The 18,744-nt window shown below is 39.9% G+C and overlaps 8 protein-coding genes across 8 annotated transcripts; all 8 read left to right on the forward strand.

The window, feature by feature from the left end:
• Positions 1–500: 500 nt before the first annotated feature.
• On the forward strand, positions 501–965 carry TM35_000171690 (uncharacterized protein; the record flags this gene model as incomplete). Its single annotated transcript, XM_029026248.1, has 1 exon — positions 501–965. One exon carries the CDS (start codon positions 501–503, stop codon positions 963–965), a length of 465 nt encoding a protein of 154 aa, XP_028882363.1.
• Positions 966–1,271: 306 nt separating this feature from the next.
• On the forward strand, positions 1,272–3,053 carry TM35_000171700 (uncharacterized protein; the record flags this gene model as incomplete). Its single annotated transcript, XM_029026249.1, has 1 exon — positions 1,272–3,053. The coding sequence occupies one exon, from the start codon at positions 1,272–1,274 to the stop codon at positions 3,051–3,053; it is 1,782 nt and encodes a 593-aa protein (XP_028882364.1).
• Positions 3,054–3,484: 431 nt separating this feature from the next.
• TM35_000171710 (uncharacterized protein) lies at positions 3,485–4,246 on the forward strand (the record flags this gene model as incomplete). The annotated part of the gene is made up of 1 exon (XM_029026250.1): positions 3,485–4,246. The coding sequence occupies one exon, from the start codon at positions 3,485–3,487 to the stop codon at positions 4,244–4,246; it is 762 nt and encodes a 253-aa protein (XP_028882365.1).
• Positions 4,247–4,778: 532 nt separating this feature from the next.
• TM35_000171720 (uncharacterized protein) lies at positions 4,779–6,230 on the forward strand (the record flags this gene model as incomplete). Its single annotated transcript, XM_029026251.1, has 1 exon — positions 4,779–6,230. One exon carries the CDS (start codon positions 4,779–4,781, stop codon positions 6,228–6,230), a length of 1,452 nt encoding a protein of 483 aa, XP_028882366.1.
• Positions 6,231–6,710: 480 nt separating this feature from the next.
• On the forward strand, positions 6,711–9,236 carry TM35_000171730 (uncharacterized protein; the record flags this gene model as incomplete). Its single annotated transcript, XM_029026252.1, has 1 exon — positions 6,711–9,236. One exon carries the CDS (start codon positions 6,711–6,713, stop codon positions 9,234–9,236), a length of 2,526 nt encoding a protein of 841 aa, XP_028882367.1.
• A 728-nt stretch (positions 9,237–9,964) lies between these two features.
• Positions 9,965–12,019, forward strand: TM35_000171740 (putative pumilio/PUF RNA binding protein 7; the record flags this gene model as incomplete). The annotated part of the gene is made up of 1 exon (XM_029026253.1): positions 9,965–12,019. The coding sequence occupies one exon, from the start codon at positions 9,965–9,967 to the stop codon at positions 12,017–12,019; it is 2,055 nt and encodes a 684-aa protein (XP_028882368.1).
• Positions 12,020–13,514: 1,495 nt separating this feature from the next.
• Positions 13,515–14,102, forward strand: TM35_000171750 (zinc finger protein 2; the record flags this gene model as incomplete). The annotated part of the gene is made up of 1 exon (XM_029026254.1): positions 13,515–14,102. One exon carries the CDS (start codon positions 13,515–13,517, stop codon positions 14,100–14,102), a length of 588 nt encoding a protein of 195 aa, XP_028882369.1.
• Positions 14,103–17,142: 3,040 nt separating this feature from the next.
• Positions 17,143–18,705, forward strand: TM35_000171760 (uncharacterized protein; the record flags this gene model as incomplete). Its single annotated transcript, XM_029026255.1, has 1 exon — positions 17,143–18,705. The coding sequence occupies one exon, from the start codon at positions 17,143–17,145 to the stop codon at positions 18,703–18,705; it is 1,563 nt and encodes a 520-aa protein (XP_028882370.1).
• Positions 18,706–18,744: the final 39 nt, after the last annotated feature.

Here is an 18,744-nt window from a genome sequence, read left to right on the forward strand (position 1 = left end):
GAGAATGGAGAGAAAAAAAGATGGAGCTCACAGGATATTATATATATATATATATATATATATATATATATAATATGCTTTATCCATTATTTATGGAGACTTCAACAGTAAAAACTGTTGATTTTTTGAGTTTCTGAAGTGTGTGAGAAATTTTTATATGAGCCGTATATCATTCTGCTACTCTCAGAACCTGTGGTATACCACGTTTGCACCTTCTAAGTATCTTACAATGGACTACCGTTCTGGTTGTCCTATCATTAATCCTCTTTTCTATCTCTATTTCTTCTCTTTTCTTCTTTTTTTGTTTATTGTTTTTTTTTTTTTGTTTGTTTTATTCCTCATGGACACCAATCTCTTCTCTTTTAACTTAATTCCCTTTCCCTCTTTCTTTCTTCCTTTCTTACTTACTTGCATTCCAAATAAAGGCAGATAGGACACATCTATCCTCTCCACCCCCTTTACTTACTTTTCACTTCCCACGGCGGCTCCTCCTTCTCTTCATGCGGGGCAATCGGCTGGCGAGGGGCGGCGACCCGATGAAGACCCGCTCGCAGCGGCGAAAGGAGCGGCAGGAGAAAATTAGCAAAACAAATCGAGCACAGCGGGAGAAGCGCCGCATCTCGCGGCTTGTCGCTCGGCGGTGTGTGCGGGAGGAGGATCATCACATGACGGCCATCATGCAGTCGTACGCAATGCGACGCAAGGCGGAACGGGCAGCGCAACGGAAGGCCGAGGAGGAAGAGGAGGAAAAGACAAAACAGAAGGAGGATAAATCAACACAACCACAACAAGGAGGAGGAGAAGGAGAGAAAAAACAAGAGTCAAGGCAACAGCAGCAACGTGGTGGAGATGGTCGTGTGGGACAGCGGGGTATGAAGACAAGAGGAGCACAGAGAGTACCAGCGGGTAATGCGCAGTTAGTGAGAAACAGACAGCCGAAAGTAGTGACACGCTCGTTGTACTAATTCATACCCACCTTGATCTCCCTTACTCATCGTGTAATAAAGAATATATATATAAAAACTACATTTTCCATGCAGTGCAGTTTCAAGATAAAAAAAATAAAATAATAAAGAAATGCATTTCTTTAATTACCTTGATATTGGTTGCCTTTTTTTTTGTTTCTTATTTATTATTATTATTATTATTATTATAATTTTTTTTTTCCCTTTTCTGTGATGTTTTCTTTCATATATATATAAAAGTACCTTATCAAGAAGAAATAATCAACCTCACCCCCCACCTCCACACGTATTAGTGTTGGTCATTGAATGCCGGCAGGTAGTGCAGATTGCCGCGGTGAACGGTACCATGGACTTCGTGTGTACCCACTACGCGATGTTCTCTCCCGTGTGCCGTTGCCCCCACAATGCCCGCTCTCTGGAGTTTCCAAGAAGTGGCGTTGTGTTATTGTTCCTAAAATACAAGAGACCTCTAGCTCAGATACAAAAGAGGAAGAAACTCTAAAGTTTCTCGATAATGGTATACCGTGTCGTCTTGGTCGATGGCGAAGTGGGAATGTGTATGAAGTATGTGGTAAGGATGGTTTGAAGTTTGTAACAGATCCACGTTGGAATTCCTTTCCGAAACCAAAGATTGCATTTAAAGCAGGATGGGCTGGTCCAGGTACACATATGGAATCTCCTGCTTATCATCAACTTATTTCTTCATTTAATGAAGTCTTTGTGCATAAGGAAGAGGCATCAACGATAAAGGAAGAAAATGCGGAGTTAGCACAAGAGGCGACAACATCTACACCTGAAGAGAAGATAGATGACGTGGCTGCACCCAATATATTAAACCTACAGTTATTTCATCGTCAAGACCCTACCATTTGTCCACCTATTCCAACACTTGCTGAGCATTTGATATGGCCATCTTTTCTTGAAGATGGTGCTATCTGTGATAACGCAACACGTGTTTCTCAGCGTGGGGCAATTACATGGTGGCATCTTGATGACTCGGGTGAGTTTGTGGAGCAGACAGGGTTACCATTATTACCTTCCGATCGCGTAGTAATGCCATCTTCGTTAGAAGAAATTGTATCAAAACATGAACGTGCATATTATGAAAGTATTGATCGAGAGTTATACTGCATTAATGAAACCCCTGAAAGTATACCTGTAAAATTATTTTTGTATGGACCAAAAGAGAGCTATGATTGGTTTATGCATGATGATGAATCTTCTACATCAGGTAAAGTGGTATCACTTGATATTTTTAACACACCAGATGAGGCACTTCCAAATGATGAAACACTTTTACCAATTATTCACGTAGCCGTATTAGAGAGTGGAGGTCGTCCACTTATTTCACCTCCTAATATTCCTCATGTGGTGATTACTGTAAATGATTGTGTTATGGTGGAACAACGTCGGGTAGCGTACCTTTTCCTTGATGAGATCTCATACTTTTTACAGAAATGTGCTTATTGGAGTGGTAATCCAATTGTGTATGATCACATTGAAAATGATTTACAAGATGAGTCCTATGTTGCTGGACAACTAGTCCCCATGATGATGGACTTGTTTGCGGAACATAATGCGTTTAATATATACGATGAAATAATTCGACGTCGCGTCGTTATGGGACTCTTTAGTATTGCAACACATGAAAAACATTATAACCTTTCAGCAGATTCTAGAAAATCACTCTATTCCCTTCTTCATGGTGGAAATGCTGAGATGACCGCTATTCTACAGCAACCAATTCCCTATGGAGTTCGTATGGTTTCACTAGAGGAACGATTAAAGAGTTACTGGAATGTACAACAATATTGGCCGAAGCCTGGTTGTGTTATGAAGGCCTCCATAGTCACACCATCAGAATTGATTTCAAGTACTATTAAAGGAAATGGTAAGGTGGTTGACTGGTTTTTACCCGTTGCGTATGTCTCATCATCCCCAGTGTTTGGATCAGAGAAAAATACAATGGAAGATGTCTCTGCGGAGTACTTCTCAATGATGAAGTTAGCGAAGAAGCGGAATGATTTGCTAACCTTTCTTCGCACACAGAAGAGTGAGAAGGATGCTGTTCTAGATGAGTTATTTTGAGCCAAACAAAAAAGAAAAAAATAATAATAATGAGAGAAAGAGATGCGCATAGAAATATTATAAGGTTGAGTCTATGCATGTTTCCGCGCGTTTCTTTTTTTTTATTTTATTTTACCAGCTTTTGTCTATGTCTAACATTTCTCTGTGGTTCGTTTTGACCAATGCAAACCAAAGATTTAAACAAATTGGTAAATTAAAGGGAAAGAAAAGCTGAAACAATTCCTCTAATCCCAAATATCAAGAAACATTACAATAGCAATTATGTAATGGTTGCTTGAAAGCTCTTGTTTTTTTTTTTTTTTAATATAATCCATATTAAAAAAAAAAATAATAATAATAAAGTCTTTCATTATGGTTAATATTCTTTTTTTCCTATTTACTTTATTTTTATTATTTCTTCCGTTTCCAATATAGTAGTGTACCCTATTTCCATGAATGACCCTCTTACCCGGCCGGCCCTCGGTGGCTCAGGCCCGTCGAGCCGCCAGCACCACCCGCCGTTGGATCTCACTTTTGACTTCTTGGCCGGTGAGGAGATGCGGCCACTCCCCGTCCACGAGGTGGAGCGGCGCCGGGCTGAAGAGCGGCGGCGAAAAAGTGTGGCCGTCGACGTCACCGAGCAGGAGTTTGCGGCCAGTCTTGGCATTACAATAGAGGACACACGCGATCCCATCACAGGGGTGAGTTGTTTAGATTATAATAACGCCATGAAAGAGTACTATGGCGATCCTGAGGATGATGCATATATGGAGTTTATGAAAAGTCTTTCACGTGTATTAGCGAATCAGACCTGGCTTAAAGGTAATAATTTTCTTGGAAAGGATATTGAAGGTGATTACACACGACTGAAAAGGTTTGAGGATGATGCATTAAAACTTGTTGGAACCTCTCATGAGAAACATATCACAACATTAGAGAATCATGTGTACTCTGGTGTGCAAAGCAATGCACACAGGGAGTTCCTGCAGCAGTATAGAGAGGAAACATGCCCAGATCAGGTTCTCTTGCGTCTCGCATTTGAGCAAAAGAGAAGAGATTGTGATGCTGCAAGTAGTACAGCTGAAGTGACTGATGTCGCAAATGAATGTCTATCTATTAGTCCACCACGACAGAGACAATGGAAAGGGAAACAATACAAAAAGGCCTTTTTGGGTTTATGTAAAGATGAAAACGCACCTCATATGCTAGAATAATTGTGTTATTCTTTTTTCCCCCTTACTTTTGGAATGATATATGATATTAAAGGTGCATATCTTTTATTATTATTTTTTTGCTACTGTATATATGTTTCTCTCTCTCTGTGTGTGTATATCTGTTTTTTCCCCTTTTTTTGGTCAGTTGAACTATGTATAACGTATATGATGAACATGTGTCACTGGAAAAGTACGGTGAACACGTGTTTCTTGTTGGTTGTGATGTTTTTTTTTTTTTCTTTGATGTTGTTCTTGTTATTAAGTTCCCAGCGGACTGTATATATTTATTATTCTTATGACGTTTTTCTTTTTTTTTCCCTTACTGTTATCTGTACACATTTCTTCATTTTCACCACCCTGTTTCTTCATTCATCCTTGTTTCCCCTTCTCTCTTTCACTTCTATACACCTATATACATACATATATGCATACACATATATATATATATATATATATATATACATAAAGGGAAGCTGGGTAAAGGTTCTCTCACTCTCACTCTCACTCTTGTTCTCCATTCTGGTAGCGATAGATGCGACGGGTTGGCTACGGTGTGTACCCCATTCTTACCGCCTACAATCGCCCGTATCATCTCCCAGGCTGGAAGACACGTGTCAGTACGAAGGACGCACGTACGCGAGAACAGCGCGAGACGGATCGAAAAGCCCGGCAAATTGAAAAACTTCCACGACCGCAGGCACTTCATGATTTTCAGTACCCATATGAGAAGACTGTGCTGAGTGATGCCATGTTCCAATACCCGGTGTATGAGAATGAACTGGATACCCCTCATCTCTTCAATCTCACACCACCACCGGACTTTTTTATCTATTGGAATGTAGGAGATTTTGAACGAACATCGTACCCTCCTTTGCCAGATGAGGATCATCGATTCTTGGTACCAAATATGGATACATTGGCGTGGAAAAAACATCGGGAACGCTCTCTTAAGTATCTTCGTAAGCATGAAATCATGCCACATTATCTTCCACATGTATCTCAGGATGTGAATTTGTCTGTTGTTTTTCCAGGAACATATGCCACACGAGCCCGTAGATGTGAAGAGACAGGCCAACCATTACCTCCACCACCACCTGTTACGGAGTTAAACCCTCGTAATTTTTGGATGACCGCACATTGTGGAAATTATATTGAATTAACAGATCTGCAGCATCCTCCTTCGATATATTTTTTTGAAAAACAAGCAGGAGATAGAAGTGTAGAGGGTAATACTAACAGTGCTGAGTGGTACACACTCATCATTGCATCTCCTGATTACCCGTATCGAGTTCCTGTAAATGTTGACGGTAGAACAAAGAACGGTTTTTTTATTAATTATATGGTGACGAATTTACCAGGAAGTGGAAATGGTTTACGGCCAAGTGTAGTTAATGGTATAGTAACCAATACTTCTGGCATTAATAAGAAAGGTGATGTTGTTGTACCGTACGTTGCACCTTTACCAACAGAGGATGCAGGGACCACACGACATATTTGCATGCTTTTCAAGCAATCTGGTCATGTGAGTGATGTTTCTACGGTGTATGGTGATACGGATGCAGGATTTGCCGCACGTTGTAGTTTTCATCTACATGCCTCTTCTCGTGATAGTAGTTCTACCCTAGAAGATGCGACACTTAGAAATGTAGAAAGTGTACTCCCACCGGATCCATGTGCTGTAACCTTTTTTCAGACAAAGTGGGATATTCAAGTACAGGAATTTTATGAATCGCGTGGACTTCTAGAGCCTGCAGCCCCACCAAATGAGGAGGTTGAGGCCATTCTCGCCTATCATGCAAAGGAACCATCGCAGTTGCGTGTGCGTGCACGCCACCGGCCGGATGGTGCAACGAATATAGGGGACGATCCGAACTTCTGGGGACAATCGCAGCCAACCTCAATGATGGAAGGATCCATGCAAAGTCTATGGTCCAGGCGAACAGCAGTTGGTAAAAATGGTGTATTAGTAACGTACCGAAAGTAAAGAAAAATTATTCGACACATGATGTTTTACTCTTGATGGTTATATTCTGTTGTTTCTCTGTTCATTCAAATGCCCTGTTGCGGATTCTTATTCTCTCACTGTGTATCTCTCTCTCTTTCTTTCTCTCTGGGTGCGTGTGTCTTTTGCAGGAGATGGAGATGATTGAAAAGGGTCAGAGAAAAAAGGAGGAAAAAAATTAAAGAAGTTGAAGGTAAATCTCTTTTTTTTTTCTTTGTTTGCATCAGGTTGCTTTTTAATGGAGAGAAAAAAAAGCCACTGTTGGGGCATCACACATACATCACATGTTGAATTGAAAAAGAGGCGTTTTTGACTTTGTTTGTTGTGATTTTTTTTTTCTTTTTTTTTCGTATTTCCACTGGGTCTTCCCTATTCACTTCTCTTCGTATTGTTATTTTTATTCTTTACATTTTCTTTTTTTTTTTTTCTTTTTCTTTTCTTTGAATGAGGTGAAGTGCAGCAATGTTTACCTCACTCCCGAAACTCCCATTCAACTCTAGGGAGTCCCTCACAAAAAGTACACTACCGGAGTCAAAAAAAGAATCATTGAAATTGCCGCCGTGGGATCAACCCGCTCATATCAACTTGGAACCATTAGAGCCACCAAGTCCATATCACCCAGTCGTACAAAAACGTGCCTATCCATCTGTTCTCACAGGATTCTCTCGTTTAACACCAAACAAAAGCAATGCAACAGAGAAGGATCTCATATCTCCAAGCCATGCAGCGGATGAGGAAAGCGAAGAGGAAATGACGTATGAGGAACTGGTGGCTCACCAAATTCAAATTATGAAGATGGAATCTGAGGCAAGAGATGATATCCTGTTTTTTGAACAGCACGAATGGACCCGTTTGTGGTTAGATTTTCTTCATGATGTCAGTATTTTCGTTGAAGATGTTCAGTTAGCAGAAATGGTGGTTCGAGACGCATGTGAGCGTGAGGAAGAAAGAGATCGTATGTCTTATTCGATTGAAATGGAATCTACTGCTCAATGTATTAAAAAACGCATGCAGGAAAATATACGTAAAAAATCAATTCAAATAATATCCTTGTATATGGAAGGACGTGATCTTATTATTAAAGAAGAAGCTGAAGATACATTATCTCTTGTGGAATGGTTTAGAAAAAGCCGACCCTTTGGAATGCGTCTCCCTGCCTTTATTACCGGTGTAAAAGAACGACGCTTTGTTCCCAAGAAACCAAATGGAAGGAATGGCTCACCTAATTCCAGCTTGCGCAAGAAAAAGTTTGGAACTTGTGGAGTATCTTCAGTTATTGCTAAAGATACAGAGTTTTGGCCAGGAGATTTTCCTGAGCCCTCTTATCAAGAGGAAGGCAGACAAGCATGGAGAGAAGCTAAACTTTTACGCTACGCACAGCGAAGAGGTTTTCTCAACACGAATGAAGTGGAAGAGAAAGAAGACGCAGAACGTGAGAACATTTTAGCAGAAGAAGCAAAGGAGTGGTTACCCATCATAGGCCTTGAAGTGGATGATTACCACGAAGCAAAACGACGGACACAAAATCGTGAAAAGGCTGAAGCAGCAGCGGAAGATGAGCGTCTTGAAGAGCTACAAAAACGTGAAGCCATATTTGACCGCCTACAAGCGGCTGGATCTCTAGAGAACCACAATGAGGAGAAGGAGGAAGAGAAAAAGAATGAAAAAGAAGAAGAAAAGAATAAAAAAGAAGAAGAAAAGAATGAAAAGGAAGAAGAAAAGGAAGAAGAAAAGGAAGAAGAAAAGGAAGAAGAAAAGGAAGAAGAAAAGAGGGAGGATGCCACTCTAGAGCACGGCGAAGAACGTTTGGAAGCCACTTCTCCTGAGGAAGATGATGATGATGAAGCTGCTATCAAGAGAGAAAGAGCAATGTTGGATCTTTTACGAAAGCGTATTAATGTACTTATTGAGTTGGAGAATGTTAATGAGATCCAGACTGAAGCTGCAGCATTGGAAGTCCTGCGGAAACGTGAAAAAGCTCTACAGAAGTTGGATGAAGTTACAAATAAGGATAGTCATGATGATGATGATGATAATACTATGGAAGTTTTGAAGGAAGAATCTTTGTCTTTGTGGGCATTGCGAAGGCATGTGGAGGTTTTGCGTGAACTGGAGGATCTTTCTAATATGGAGAAGGAGTTAATGAAAATATGGAAACGTGAAATAAATGAAACTAGTTCTGTACGTGATTATAATCTCGATGAACTAATTGAGAGAGAAAAATCATTTCTATTATTATTACAAAAACGTGAAGATCTGTTAAATCAATTGGAAGATATGAATGCTATCAAGAATGAGGCATCAGCTTTACAAGTACTACGAAAACGTGAAAGTATGCTTCTTGAACTTGATAATATTAATAATAATAATAATAATAATAATAATAATGATACAAAGAAGGATATACCATCGATGTCATCAGTAGGTAATCAGCCCTCTACTGATGATATGGACCATAGAAGAGATTCTGGTTCAGGTAAAGGGAGTAACAATGGATATGGGGAAACAAGCAGTTCATGGGATAGCGACTCTGTAGGGTCACCATTGCATCCTATCTTAAATATGGTGATGGATGTTGCACTTAAACGAGATCCATTCGTGGGGCTGCGCAATCCCGCCTTATCAGCTCTCTGTAAAGCCGAATGTGAAATTGCGGCGTGTGAAGGGAAACGCCCTGGCAGTGCAGCCCAGGCATTGGCTTTCGCACGGCATATTCCTTTTTGTCTGCCGTATCTCGTCCACGCCGTCTGGCGCCCATGTAAGAAGGAAGAGGATGTTAAATGTACAGAGAATTTAGGTGATGTTAGTGAGAGCGCAGTGGAAGAGTTTCTGAGATTGGAAGCGGAGGAGCGGGAGCAACTGATTAAGGAACAAATTGTGGCTGTTTGGACACTTTATCAACAAGCAGCAAAAGACGCAAGCGATGTAAGCAATACAGAATACGGTAAAGTGTACTATATTGGAGCAACTGTGGGAGATGGGATTTAAGAAAGAGAGAAAGGAATCAAAAACAAAGAACAACAACAACAACAACAGTAGATCATGAGATAATTTGTGTATTTTTTGCTGTTGTTTATTGTTGTTTATTGTTGTTTTTTTTTTTTCCTCCTCTCCCCGCCAGTCTATTTGCTTTTGGAAACTTTTTTTTGTTCTTACTCTTCGTGATTGTTTTTGTTTATTTACATGTATGTTGTATTTATAGTCGTTATGATGTATTCAAGACTTTGTTCTTTTTTTTTTTTTTTTTTTTTTTAACAAAAAATGAGGAAAAGAAAATACGGGGTAAGTTTTTTTTTTGCCGTATTTCTCTTTCTCTTTGTATGTGTGGGTAGATGGATTGGATGAATGTAATATCACTTGTTACTGCTATTTTGTATAAATATTAACACGCCATCAAATTATTAATAAAGTTGGAATCAGTACAGTAATAATATGTAATTATCTCTATCCTTGCTTTATCTCTGTCTCTGTCTCTGTTTCTCTCTCTCTCTCTCTCTTTCTGACTATGTCTATGTGTGTGTATAAATTCTGAAGCAGAAACAACGACAAGGTAAAATAGTTTAATAATAAAAAAAGAAAAAAAGTATAAACGAATCGACGAAGAATTGTAAAGGATTTAAAATAAAAGAAAAAACAAGGTAAAAAGTAACTAGAAGAAAACAACAACAACAACAAAAAACATACATACATACATACATACATACATATATATAACAATGCCTGGCATGCGTTTGGACTTTCTGCGAAACACCTCGCAGCGTATTGCAACGGGTAAATCCATGCCGCTCAAACAAGTGGAGGCTATTTTGCTCTACGGTACACCCGAACAGCGCGCAAAGGTGGTGCAGAAGATTCTTCCTAACACGTATACTCTCTGCCTCACCAAGTCAACACACCACATTCTTCTATCAATGCTTGAAAAGTGCGATGGATTAATCCGAGTGCAAATGCTCTATAATGTGCGTCGAAAAATTCTTGATTTAAGTCTATCACCTGTTGGTAATGTTATTGTACAGGAAATGCTGGAGAAATTACCGCCTCAGCAAAAGAGGGAAATTGCGGAGATGTTTGTGCTTAATGTTGAGACCGATGAAGTCCGACGCCTTTGTGAACATTCATTCGGTAATCACGTGGCCCAAAAACTCATTGAGCATCCAAGTTCCCTCGAAGTGGTGGAGGAACGTTTTATGCCTTACTTAAATGCTCTAGCTGTGCATTTGTATGGGCAGCGTGTTGTTGCAAAGTATATGGAAACCACTGAGGAAGGTTGGCGGGTTGTGGTAAAGGCTCTTTTTGGTAAAGATGAAGATGGTGAAATTGATGAAGATAGTGTCAACTTTCTTTTTAAGTCATTAAATGAAAATATCACCGTTTCTGCACTTCTTCGACATCCAATGGTCCCTCTAAGTGTAAAAGATGCTATTTGTGCTCATCTCTGTGAATATGCAGAGGAATACTTGAATCCTAAGCAAACATCATCAACTGCAGAAAAAACGGATGAAGATGAATTTGCGTTACCTGATTTTGGAAACGCACCAACAACCAAAAAAACCAGCAATGATGAAAGCGGTATTCCACGACACCATCACGCTTATGTAACAGTTTTTGAAAATGCTGATCTTGCCCAAAGAAAAGAAATGTGGGAGAGCTTATTATCTTTTCCTGGACTTATTGAACACTTGGTATCGCATAAAACGGCTGTTGCTGTGGCTGTTGCAGCATTTAAGACACTACCTGATAGCCAGGAATATTTGTGGTCTACACTAATGAAAACAGCGAATGATGCATCTCTTGATATTATTGATGTTGCCCAGGATTCGGCACGTACCATGTTGTTACGAGCAGTAATTGAAGCACGAGGTGAACTTTTCACTACTGCCCACCGACGCCGTTTGGCAGAGTCCGCTCTTACGCTTTCGCAGAACCCTGTATCTTCACCAGTTCTGCAGAAAATGTTAGAATATTTCAGCGATGATGTATCCATGACACAGATTATGTTAAAAAGCATAAAAAAGGAATTACATCAGCTTGTTCTGCATAGTTCCGCTTCCTATCTTATTCAGTCTATGTTGCAGTATGGTGGAACTGAATTGCGTGAGGAACTGGAGCAGGAGTTGCTTCGGATATTTACTGCCAACCTTCCTGAGATGTTGTCCTTTGCGCAGGGTTCCCGTGTGATGCAGAAGCTGCTGGCCTACGCCTCCGACGCGGTGGTCTCTGCCGTTGCGGACACTTTTATCCGCGAGGCCTCGGAGGAGCCCAGCGACGCCCCCACAAACGCCAAGGCGATGGAGGACGAGGAGAATGAGGAGAAGAATGAGAAGAAGAACAGACGTGGGGGCCGCCCCGCCGGGCACTACGCCGTCGCCTCGCGGGCCATCCCCGCCTACGCGCAGCACCAACACGCCTGCTACGCCCTCCAGGCGCTCCTGCTGGAGTGCGGCGGCCGCGGCCTCGACAGTCGGCGGGTGGCCCTCGCGCGGGCCCTCAAGCCGGCGGTCCTCGCGCTCGCCGTCTCGCCGTGGGCCGGCCGCGTGGTGCTCGACGCGATGCTGCACGTCAGCGGCCCGGCGCTGCGCGAGGCGGTGCGGAATGTCGTCTCCCTCAAGGCGGAGGCGCGCCCCACCAACGCCCCCCTCAACCCCACACTCCGACACACACTGCGCAGGGGTCGCAGCGAGGCAGACACCGCCGAGGAGAAACAGGAGGAGGAGAAGAAGGAGAACAACAGGCATCCACGAAAGAAGTTGTACCGCACACTGAAGAAGTAGGCAACAGTGGAAGGTGTGGACAGGTATAAAAAATGCGTGTAAGGAACGCCGTCACACAACACCACCACATAAAGAGGGGAAAAGGAAAAAGAAGAAAAAGATTGATGATGTGGTGTTTGTGGTGGTGCTAGTGGTTGATACGGCAGTATTAAATGACACTAGGTTTCTTTTTCCGCTCTCTTTCTCTCTCTCTCTCTCTCTCTCTCTCTCTTTCTTAGAGTGAGAGGACTGTGGAAGATAAAGTAGAGCAAAAAAGGAAAAAAAATGTTTGGAAACGAAGTTTTGCTCTGAAGTCTAATTATGCGTGGTTTTGTTCATTTTTTTTTTGTTGTTCCTATTTTCTCCAAGGTGCCCATTGTATGCGTATTTAGCATTAAAGAAAGAAAAGGTATATCTATGTGTATGGTCTGAATATGGGTGATATATCTCTGGTGAGATATTGGAGTTGCTACGGTGAAATAGCAACTCTCACTAAGAAGGCCCTGGGAAGTGGAAAAAAAAGAAAGAAAGAAAACTCTTCTGATGAAGATCGATGTCACCCAAGATGACTTATTTCAGCTATAAATATATATGTGGGTGACTCCGTAGGCACCATGTCTCCAAGAATGAAACGTTAAGATGAGAGCCAATCTGCTATATATATATATATTCCGTTGCAGATTCGTTTTGCTGATTGAGCCTCTTAGAAAGAGAATACCAGACCACCTTGGTGGATCAGGTTGTCGTAATGCTATGCGTAAAAACCTCCCGATGAAGGGTAAATGACGCATTCGAACCCCCTCCCTCCCATTTTTTTTTTTTTGTTGTTGAAGGATGTTCAAACCGACTACAAGGGTTGTGGTTAGGGCTTTATCTACAATAAAGAGATTTAAAATTCCCTCTATAATGACTAGCGGGTAAGAAGCTTGTAGGGAAATCTTTTTCGAACCGCAGTGCATCAGGGATCCTCTCACATTTCCTACTCCTTTTATATGTGACCAATTCCTCTATTGAATAGCGAATTCCATTTCAAAAAAAATTTACTCTGTAATCTCCCTAACTATACTACAACCCAGTTACTTTAGTGTAGTATTTTGTATATATATATATATATATTTCTTTATTTACTGACTTTACCTATATTTTTTTTTTGTTCCTTTTTTATTTAATTTATTTTCCCTTCCCACCATAATTACAACAATGAATCGTATGATCATTAAAAAAAAAAAAAAAAAAAACACATACACAATAAGATTACATACGCCAAACAAAGAGAGATCCTTTGCAAGTAATACGATAAGCGCAACGTAACAAGACGTTTAAGAAAAGAACGAGGTTTATTTTTGAATTGTAAAGAAGAAGGCGAATTTGCCAGAGAGAGTAAACGAGGTTACTCTGAAAAGAAGACGTATATTGTGAGAACAAAGTACTTCTTGGGGATCTGAACGTGCGGTGAAAAACAAACCAGATAACACCAACCCATTTCACAACTAATCCTTTAAAAAAAAAAAAAAAAATGTCTTACCCCCAGCGATTTGATCGGGGTGCGCCGGCAGCTCAGTATGGAGCCTTACACCTTCCTATTGGCTGGCAGGCCGCGTACTCACCGGAAGGTGAAGTGTATTACATTGATCACAACACCCGCACCACACATTGGCAGATACCCCCAGAGGTGCTGCAACGCACAAATCAGGCCCCAGGATACCGTGTGGGACGAGTGCGTCGTGGAATTGATCAAACAAAGCTAAAGACAAAGATGTGCATGAATATTCAAAATGGAGGGAAGTGCACGTGGGGTGACAGCTGCGCCTTTGCACACAGCTCGGATGAGCTTGCAGTACTTCCACACGGTACTGGTAACCAACGCGGTGGAGATGGAAACCCTTACCGCATGAAAACTACTGCTAACGGTACTAACAGCAATAACACCAATAGCAACGGTGTTAATGATATCAATAATAACAACAACACTACCGACGGATCTGGTAGTGGGGCTCATGGCAGTGGTCCTACAAACTACATGGAAATACAACAAGCTCAACAGACAATGATGCCTGCGCAGACTCCAGCTGCTCCGGCACAGCAGCAGCAACCGCAAGAATAATAAAAAAAAAAAAAATAAGTAAGAATAAAAATTAAGAAAAGAAAAAACGGAATTAAGAGTAAATAATCCCTTTTGCGTGTATAAGAAGAAGAGTAATATTTTACAATAAGAGTGAAAAGAAAAGGTTGGCAGATGGTACCTCATCTTTTACTCTCGTTCTGACGCCAAGGAAAAAAAAAAAAAAAAAGGATCCAAACAACCAACCTAGCTATGAGGGGGATTGATAATTAGAGATACGGAGACAAACTGAAACAAGATGTCGTACAATGAAGTGTAAAGGGGGATGCACTTTGTCATGGAAAGAGAATAATGAAGCTATTAAAAAACGAGCTAATACTGAGTATCAGTAGCTTTTGTGTGTGATATAGTCTGTTTCTTTGCTCTCTATTTTTTTTTTTTTTTTCGTTTTGCCAAGACGGTTAACTGATTATTTGCCCATTCATTACTGTGGGTTAAATAAAAAGTATAGTCGATTTCTGTGATAAGCCTGAACAAGTTTATCTCTGATCGTGGGTTCGGCAAAGCGTTATTATTATTTTCCTTTTTTTTTTATGAGAACCGTTCAAGTAGGATGAAAATAATTGGAAGCAAAAAAAAAAAAAAAATCCCTGGTCGGGAAGGAAGTCCACAGAGCGAGAAGAGACGATGCAATAAATGTGCGTTAAGAAGAAGAGAAGAGAAGAGAAGAGAAGAGAAACTACTTGGAAGGAACCAACTGCAAGAAACATAGTACCATGAAGAAATAGACTACTCCGTACAAAATGTTAACATTTGAAATCCTAAAAGAAGTGAATCATAATAAATATAATGATAAATCTAAAAGAGGGACGAAAAATCTTTTTTCACTTATGAATACAGATGTTGGCATAGAGTTTTCAGATATCAAGTCCGTCACATTGTGATATGTACAACGGAAATGCTATCCTGAAATATTGGTGCAACGTTCGTTGTCAGCGAAAAGCCAAGAGAAAAAAGAGCCACACCAGAAATGAGTTATATATACATATATATATAACTGTATGTATATGTATTGTTATTATATATATAAATATATGTATGTATATATAATATATAATAAGAATATACATACATATATTTATATATATAATAACAATACATATATATAATAGCAGATGGTCTTTTGCTTCTCATCTCTGGTGTTTCTCCGCTTTCCTCAAGTTTTATTTTCGATCCCACCTATGATTAATCTTTTATTTGTGTTATTGCTCTCGGTTTCGTTCTTTTCTTTTTACTTGGATTTCTTCTTTGACCGTTTTCTGCACTGTGTTGATTTCTCTTTTTTTTTTTTCTTGCAGGTTCGCACACATACACACAGACACGCAAGTGTAGGCATGAAGGCAAGTATTAACTAGCATGTCTATATATCCCTTATGAAGTCAACTGTGCGTCTTGGAATAAAAAAGAATAAAAAAGCCTTTTCTCTTCTTTTGGCTCCTCCAGCTGTTGTTTCACTTAGTAGAAAAAAAAAAAAAAATTGGGGTGCTTCTTATTTCTATATCTGAGCAGAATAGAAGGGAAAAGAGAGAACAGTAAGAGGGCAAAGAAGATAGGGGAAAAAAAATAAAAAAAATGAACTTCATTTTTTAAGTGAGAGCGAAGGGAACCCAAGGGTGTGTGAAGATAGAATGAGAGACCGTAGGGTTCCATTGTTTCTCTCTCTCTCTCTCTCTCTCTGTGTGTGTGTGTGTGTGTGTAAACCGATAAAAGAAAAGAACTGAATGATCAAATGAGCGTTAGTAAGAAAAAAAAAAGAGGGCAGAGTGTGATATCAATACCCATAATGAAAATTGTTTCGTGCGTTTCCTTCTTCTTTATTTTCATTCACTCTTTTGGAGTGTGTGTGTATCTCTCTTTATTGTCTACGCGTATAATTGGATACCTGATATGATTTTTAAAACATGCAGAAGAAGAAGAAGAAAAAGAAGAAGAAAGAGAAAAAAAAGATGAATGGTAATTTCCTGTTGTAAAGTCGTACTTTTCTTTTTATATTATTCTGGAAGGGTTATAATGATAATAGCAGTGATGTTGCTGTGCAGAGGCATACATATACGTGAAGAATTACTGCAGTAAACACGGTTAGAAAACAAGAGAGAAAAAAAGAAAATAAACGGACCCTTTACAACCCTTCATATGTGTGTGTGTGTGCTTGTATAGGAGAGGAAAAGAACTGAAGAGAAGCAACAAAAACAAAAACAACAACAAAAAGAAGAAGAGGAAATAGTAAGAGAGAAAATAGAAAAGAGTCATGATATCTTCTTTTTTTTTTTATAAACAGGTAAATAACCTGTGATATCACTATTATCTTTTTTTTGTTTCATGTGAAAACATTGAAATAGGATAAAGGGAAACAAACGTGATAAGTAAGAACGAAAAAAAAAAAAGAAGATATGACTATCGGTCTAAAGGATAAGATTATTATTTTTCAATCCTTGTGCTGATGTCAATCATGATCTGTGTTCATTCTTTTCTTCTATTTTTTTTTTTTTTTTTTAATACCTTTGTCAATGAAATGAACTGCACTTCTTCTTAGCCATGTGAGGGTCGTATATGCATCAGACCCTTTCTCTTGGGTTTCATCTTGTTTTCACTTGATACCTGTGCTTTTCCATAGGTATATGTATACATATTCTACCAAAGGAGCCATAAACTTTTCTCTTATTTCTTTTTTTATTATTATTTTCTTACAAAGTAATCATCAAACACTTTACGGTGCGTACCAGTCATATCAAGACTTTTGGTGTGAGATCCATTATTATTGTTATTATATTGGAAGGACATTGAAACACGTAAGAGAGAAAAAAAAAATCGTTTTTATTCTCTTATGATACCTTAGTGAAACCCACTCCTTCCGTATAAGAGGTTTATGTTCGTTTTTTCACCCATACGGAGACTTGGTTACACCATACGGAGATGCAGACAGTCTTCTGCGCCACCCAAACGCGTTATTTTCGCTGATCCGTTAACAAGATGGTCCGAACGATTACAATATGGATGGCAACAGAGAAATATTCTTCCTCACATGTACGTTGGAATGGAGGGTTGCACAAGTGCCTTTAATGCGATGAACTCTATACGTACATGTGGACATTTTGGTATCGCCGCCCCACCATCCTTCTTGGCATTAACACGTATGGAAGATATACATGGTTTACATTCTCATAATAGAATACAAGACCCAGCGGGGGATGTGAATACCTCCGTTGTTACGATTCCCCCCGCAACACGTGAATGGGCACAGTTTGGTGAGAAATTCTTTTTACAGGATTCTTCTCTTCAGCAATTTCCCCTCGTGGCGTTAGAGAACTTCACTTCTCGAGCAGAGAGTATTCATCTTTCTCGTGTCCCTGCCGCAGCACGCCTTGTGATTGGACATGAAAACAATGGTGTAAGTAAGAAATTCCTTGATGGCATAAAGGGAGATGCTAATAGTGATTTCTTAGCGGAAAAGGTTATTTACGTTCCACAGTATGGTACCATTAGTTCACTTAATGTGGTAACTTCTATGGGTATTGCTCTTTTTTACACCGTGTTGGATTTACATTATCCAAACTCACGGTCTTTAGCAGAAACTGCAAAAGAAAAGAATCAATGCATGTTGAGTAGTAATCAATGGGATGCACTTTGTGCCTATCAACGTTGCTTTAAAGAAAAACTTCCAATGAAAAAAGATGATTCCACCTTCTCACGTATTGATCAAAGACCTATTCATCCTTTATATTATAAAAAAGATATTAAAAGTATTATGGAGTTACATTATAATCTTCGTCAACTACTTTTGCGCATATGCTCTTTTGAACGAGTTTCATCCAAAGCTTTACGTTTTGGTTTATCGGTACTGTATGAAAATATGATGGATCAACGTAGTCTGGGTGGTATTGTTCGTAGTGCGAATGCCTTTTTGGTGGATCATGTCTATTACTTTGGGCGTAAAAAAGTAAATGTGGTTGGAACGATAGGAACACAACATTACACCCCACCTATTTTCTTAGGCACATCCTGCGAAGGAAATTGTGATGAGAGAGAAGTGTGGGCGGAGGAATTACAAAAGCGGCTTGAGGAAGTGAGTGAGGCCCCAACCATCTGGTGGTTTCTCGACTGTGGACACAGCTTTCTCTATACAGATGGGGTTGTGGAATGTGAAGATAGAGTGAAGGAAGAAGAGGAAGAAGGAGAAGAGGAGGAAAGGAAGAGACATTCTCGTAATAGTAATAAACAAGATTCCTTAATGATAAAGAAGAAGAAGAAGATGCAGGAGGAGAGAGGATTGACAGAATCCCTCGCGTGGTTGCACACACACCGCCGTCAAGCCAACTTTACGTTAAGTCTCTGTGATAGAGAAGATCATATTTCTGCCGCGATGGATACAACAACCGCCTTGACTAAACCATCTGTGGTGCTTTTGATTCCACAAGAAGGCATTCTTCCTCCCTTTTCTCTCTTACGGCGCTGCAGTAAAATAATCTCTGTATTGCCAATAAATGAAGTGAATGATAATAGTGCTGGTTTGCCTGTATCTGTGGCTGCAGGAATCGCGCTTCAACGACTAAGTGCAGTAATGCATCCTGAGGTTGCATCTCTTTAAGCACATTTATTTTTCTTTATATATATATATATATATATA

Source organism: Trypanosoma theileri (genome assembly GCF_002087225.1).
Source record: "Trypanosoma theileri isolate Edinburgh chromosome Unknown TM35_Tth_17_V1, whole genome shotgun sequence".
Lineage (NCBI taxonomy): Eukaryota > Euglenozoa > Kinetoplastea > Trypanosomatida > Trypanosomatidae > Trypanosoma > Trypanosoma theileri.